The 5,627-nt window shown below is 47.8% G+C and overlaps 1 protein-coding gene across 12 annotated transcripts in view; it reads left to right on the forward strand.

The window, feature by feature from the left end:
• The window catches only part of Ebf3 (EBF transcription factor 3), a 116,233-nt gene extending 112,095 nt beyond the window's left edge, over window positions 1-4,138 (forward strand). For 2 of the 12 annotated variants that reach the window (XM_085693255.2, XM_085693257.2), the window contains exons 14-17: window positions 715-903; window positions 1,418-1,507; window positions 2,444-2,556; window positions 3,569-4,138. In XM_085693255.2, coding sequence (XP_085549381.1) covers window positions 715-903; window positions 1,418-1,507; window positions 2,444-2,556; window positions 3,569-3,586 — 410 coding nt within the window. In that variant the 3' untranslated portion in view covers window positions 3,587-4,138. Of the gene's footprint in view, window positions 1-714; window positions 904-1,309; window positions 1,508-2,443; window positions 2,557-3,568 lie in introns of all 12 variants that reach the window. The other 10 variants (XM_085693254.2, XM_085693256.2, XM_085693259.2 and 7 more) reach the window with 7 other exon arrangements.
• Window positions 4,139-5,627: the final 1,489 nt, after the last annotated feature.

The raw sequence follows: 5,627 nt of genomic DNA on the forward strand, positions 1-5,627 counted from the left end.
GTAGGAAGCCAGGAGGAGCCTTCTTGGATGTGTCATGGGCGGTATTTGGGTTCCCATCCTGGTCTGGATCCATGGATAAGAACATCCATTTTCCTTCATGGTGTACCTTATCCTATAGAACAGCGACCAGGACTGTTGAGGTCACAATCTGGCGTCCTTGGAGCTCAGTGTAGTGCACATCCTCTATAAAAGCATCTCAGGCAGCCACCTCAGAGCCACCCCACTGCACCGCTGGCTTTGTTTCCAGTTACCCACACTCCACAGCAGGCCAGGAGCTATGGCGCCCACCCTACCCTCGCTCACAGAGACAGCAGCTCTGTAAATGAAGACCCCCTAAAACAGTCTTTCCAGGGAAGTTACGGCCATAAACGAGCTCTCTTTGTCAGCCATGGCATTTGAAGGTCTGTTGAGGCTGAAAGTTCAGAGAGAGTGGGGTAGCAGGTCAGGAATCCAAGCTGTTGACAATTGCTTCTAAAGCAATGTGTGGAAGCAGCTAAAGGTTAGACATGAAGCCAACAGAGATGGACCAGGTCTCACCAGTGGTAGGATTGGCATGATAAGATTATCCAAGCTGGCTAGAGTCACCAGGGCGAGAGGAAGCATAAAGTCAATTAAAAATGTTGAATATATGATATAGATTCTCGGGGAAACCCCCCCCCCAAGTGTCTGTCACTGATAATAATGTTATTTTTGGCCGGGGGGGGATTTTAACAGTCGGCTACAGTCGCAATACAAGCAGCGTGTCCCCGCGAGGCTACGTCCCCAGCAGTACTCCCCAGCAGTCCAATTACAACACAGTCAGCACTAGCATGAATGGATATGGAAGTGGCGCCATGGCCAATCTAGGGGTCCCTGGCTCGCCTGGATTTCTTAATGGCTCCTCCGCTAACTCTCCCTACGGCAGTAAGTGTCTGTTTTTGTCACACGTCATCACGCAGATTCATATTCACTACAAAGTCGAGTGTGTGTATTGCTTGGATGTTCTGTGATGTGAGCTACTGGATAAAAGGAAGGGTGGCCCCAGAGGCTGGGCGTCCAAATGACAACCACAAATTGACCTAATACAGCCCTCCCCAACAACACCATCCCATTGGCCACCAAAATAAAATCTGAACCACACGGGGCTGCTCAATTGGAAGAGCAAGCCTGACCCCCCGACAAAGCGTTTGCCTGTTATCCAGAGTGGCCCAGCTGAAGCATGTCATGTCTTGTTTTGTGGCCCCTCCCCGTGCGAGGCGAGGCCCTCAGAGCTCTCGCTGTGGGGCTGCGCCACAGCCCGCGCGTGCTGACCGTGTTTGCTTTGTTGCAGTAGTGCCGTCCAGCCCCACCATGGCAGCCTCTTCGGTCACCCTCCCTTCAAACTGTAGCAGCACACACGGCATTTTCTCATTCTCACCTGCCAATGTCATCTCCGCAGTGAAACAGAAGAGCGCTTTTGCGCCCGTGGTCCGGCCCCAAGCCTCGCCTCCTCCTTCCTGCACCAGCGCCAACGGGAACGGACTGCAAGGTGAGGGCGGTGTGGGTGGGTGCTCGGACCCCATGGCCCCTTCCCAAACCCCTCGCATGCCTGTGGCATTGCATGTGCTTCACTGGTCGGCATCCTCCTTCCTGTCCCATAGCCGCCTATAGGCCCCGTCCTCAAGCCCCCGACATGTACCAGATTCTGCCTCTAGGTTTTGTCTAGTAGCACTTCTGTGCCCCAAGGGGTGGAGCCTCACTTGAGGGGAAACAAGACTACAGCAAGAGCAGAACCCCATGAAGCAGAGTACCCAGGCCTGGCCCATCTCCATGAAGGGCATAACCCTGCCCTTAGTGCCAAGCTTGCAGCCTCCTTATTAAAGGGGCAGCAGAAATAGTCTCAGACGGATGACAGGTCACCGTGCCGTCTAAGGTGCCCATCCCAGACCTGCCAGCTTCCCTTGCCGTAAGGCAGAGCTTTATCTACAACCTTACCACTGGGACAAGTCTCCATGGCTTTGCTCTCTCTTGGAAAGGGCTGAGCATCCTGACCCTGGGCAATCTGTATACCATTGCTGGGTGGCAAGACTGTCTGTGGTTGGGAGTGAGTGTTCACTCTCAGTTCAGAGCGGGAAGGGTTGGTCCAAGGGCATGAGAGTTCCCACTTGGACACAGCTGTCCACAATTGGGGCCATGTGGAACAGATGCCAAGTACCTTTCCCAACACCGAGGGCAGCTCACGCTGCATGCGACCTCCAATGAGTGTGGTGGTGAAGCCATATGGGCGCCCCTAGGCTTTCGGGCTCACCCGTGACTCCCTGTGATGCACAGGGCCACACTTACTTGGAGTAAGTGGTGGCCATCACCTGGCCTCTTTCCGACACCACCTTGGGTATGTGCTCCACTGGGTGAAAGTCAAACCCATTCTCCTTTAAACACATGAACCCCTTCAACCAGTATTTACTGAGTGCCTACTATGTGCCAGGCTCTCTGCTGGGTGCCGAGGACGCAACCGTGGAGAAGACAAACTGGCCCTTTTGTGAAGTCGGTGGTATATTCCACTTTGATGAACTAATGCTCAAAAAAGGAACTGGAAAGGTATCAATGATTTGAACTCATTGTCTTCAAAACACCTGTCAGTGCCGACGGGACGCCCAGGTCCTGGGCGTCGCCAGCGGCCTCAGAGCTGTCCCTGGGCACCAGGCCAGTGTTGCTTAGCAGGCAGGCAGTGAGGGCAGGTGTCTGTGGACATGCCCCAGCGTCGAGGCTGACTAGGTGGTACCATACAGGCAGTGTGTACACAGGGGCCTGCCAAACCATAAAGTTGTAACGGTGAGTCGGAGATAAATTAATATCGTTGAAATTAATGGACTGAGAAATTGAAGCTCACATCACTACATGAACAAATGTATTAATATGTTATACATAAATTAATGAGAACAGTCATTCTGACAAAAATTAAACAACACCAGAGTTAAAAGATTTTAAATTACATTCGGACCAGGAGTTCACTACAGAGCTGGCTGCACTTGGCGCTTCAGTGCCGAGCTTCTCTCACCTTATGAGGAGAAGAAAACAGCAGTCTGAGGCGCTCTGGCACCTCCATCAATCCGGGGCCTTGAGATTCCAGAGCAGTTGGGCCCTGTGTGGCTTCCATCTGAGAGCTTGACTCACCCTTACGCTACAGAGCTGCTAGTCAGAGGTCAGAGCTTGGGCCCAAAGACAGAGTGGGGAAACTGAGGCAAGTCTCCAATTTCACTTAGGAAAAGCAAGGCCTGCAAGTTATGGCCAGGATGGTTCCCGTCTTTCCAGAGAGTGAGCTTCCCTTTGCTTTGGGGACATATGCAAAGCAGAGCGTTCCCTCTTGCAGAGAAGGTTAACAGAGGGCGGCAGCACCGAAAAGGCTGGCAGGAAACTTGCCACCAGTGTGCCCTCACCCCAAGAAGTAGACTTCCCAACACACCTCTGCCACGAGCAACGCTGGCTATACAGAGAGTTGCCAGAGTCTGGCTTCCCTGTGGATCCTGGCCCAGGAGGAGCGAGCTGGGCCCGCAGGAGGGTGCGCGTGCGGGGTGGTCGGCATTAACTGCTCTCTCCTTCTCTTTTGCAGCTATGTCTGGGCTGGTAGTCCCGCCCATGTGAGGGACTCTGTTTACCTTCACAGCACCCAGCATCCAAGGACGGACTTCAGGGGACACATGTAGTGTGCTAAGACATGCTGATGGAAACGATACCTTCAAAACTAATCATCAGCAGCGGTTGAATGCTACAAAAGACATTTAAAGATTTTATTTAAACTGTTAAGAACCAACACGCGAACAAAGCCTACTTCTTCATGAACAATTCCATTTTATTGACTGAACTTTTCTCATATTTTCACATTTCTCAGTCCTGAAGATTAAGGAAAACAAAGCGACGCCTATTTTGTATAAAGTTTCTGATTCCGTCTTGGCTGTCTAGTGCGTGCTATCTGTGTGGGGAGAAGCTTCGTGAATATGCACCATTTTGATGCCCATGCAACACTGAGGAAGGAAAGCCTCGAAACATTTTTCTGTACTCATATTTAGATTCACAATGGTTGTGTATCTCTATAATGTGAAATATTTTTTTGTGGTGAAAAAAAGGGGGCCAAGGAGGTATGAGCCATTAACTGGAACAGAGGAGGATATGACTAGGTGAATTCGGGGTGGCAGGGAGGGAGGGAGGGAGGGTTTATCATTGCTTAACTTCATCTTAATGAAATGAAACTTTGTAACTTATTGTAGTTAGAAATTGTAACTTTGATATCGAATCTCTTGCCTTCAACAAGCACACTGACAGAGAAAAAAAAATATGCTACTGTCTGTTGGTTCCAATATTCTCCCACCTAGAGCTTCCTGTTAAAGCAAGTGCGATCGGCAACATTTTTTCAACTTTTGCGCACTGTAAACCTATTGCATTCTTAGGCTACTGTGAGGTCTATGTTTCTTGTACATGAAATTGTCCTTTTGACTTCTAGACCCTTCTTCCCCGATGTGTTTTGTATGTGGTTATAAAATTGTAGACTTTTGTGATTTTGCCAAAGTTGTAGCTAAATATTTATACACTTGTCTTGAATTTTTTTCAGATCCACTTAAAATATTTAGAAAAACGAGTTTTATTCCTTATGCGTCTTATAAGGGATAAATGCTCTTTCGTGCAACACTTCCTTTCCCATGAACACTTGCAATTGCTAAGGGACTTTATTTTGTAACATATCAATTATAAATATTGTATTTATCTTTGAAATTTTGTACATTGCTTTCCCTGTCTTCTTTTCTCACGTCTGTATTGGTGTTTGATCCTGCCCAGTGCTGCCACACAGGGAAAGAACAGACACCAAGAACTGTCTCTTTGATCTGTTTTGTTAAAATGAGTCAATGTCCTTCCATTTCATTTGTACCTAAACCATTCGTTATTGTTTGGACTTTCCATCCCTTTTTTTTTATGTTGAGGAAAAGTCAAATTCATTGTTTATTTTTATATTATTTTTAAGTTATCTGAACAAATACTTTTGAAAAGAAAAGTTTGTTGTATAGTCAAAAGCAGACGGTGTCAGCGGCCGCGAAAAATCCTAGTAGATCCTGTGCATGAGGAGCGGCCGTGAGGGGCCACACCGTCCGGGCTGGGTCCTTATTTTAGTTTCTATTTTTAATTGTTTTTTTTTTTTTGTAGAATGTAAAAAAAAAAAAAAACCCAAGTCATTTTAGCTGCCACCTAGGACTTTGCCACATAGCTGAACTGTGTTTACTGGAAAAATTCAGAGGCCTAAAGTTTAAAATAAAATTTACTTCTGATGTTTTAATTGCAAATGTTTGCCACATTAACTTCTCTGATGCCTTAAAAGTGAACTTCTTCAAAGAACTTCTGTGCTACTTTATCACAGGCTTATACCACAATTGTTAACATTTGGAGACTGATGATGAACACACACATGAGCACACACACAACACACACACATACACATACATACTCACAGCACACACACATACAACACACACCACACACATATCACACACATACAACATACAACACACACCACACACATACACATACACACAGTACACACACATACACACACACGTGCACACACACACGTGCACGCACACACGTGCACGCACACACACCCCCCAAAAGCACAAACTTCCAGT

The sequence above is a fragment of the Myodes glareolus genome, chromosome 7 (assembly GCF_982192425.1).
Source record: "Myodes glareolus chromosome 7, mMyoGla1.1, whole genome shotgun sequence".
Lineage (NCBI taxonomy): Eukaryota > Metazoa > Chordata > Mammalia > Rodentia > Cricetidae > Myodes > Myodes glareolus.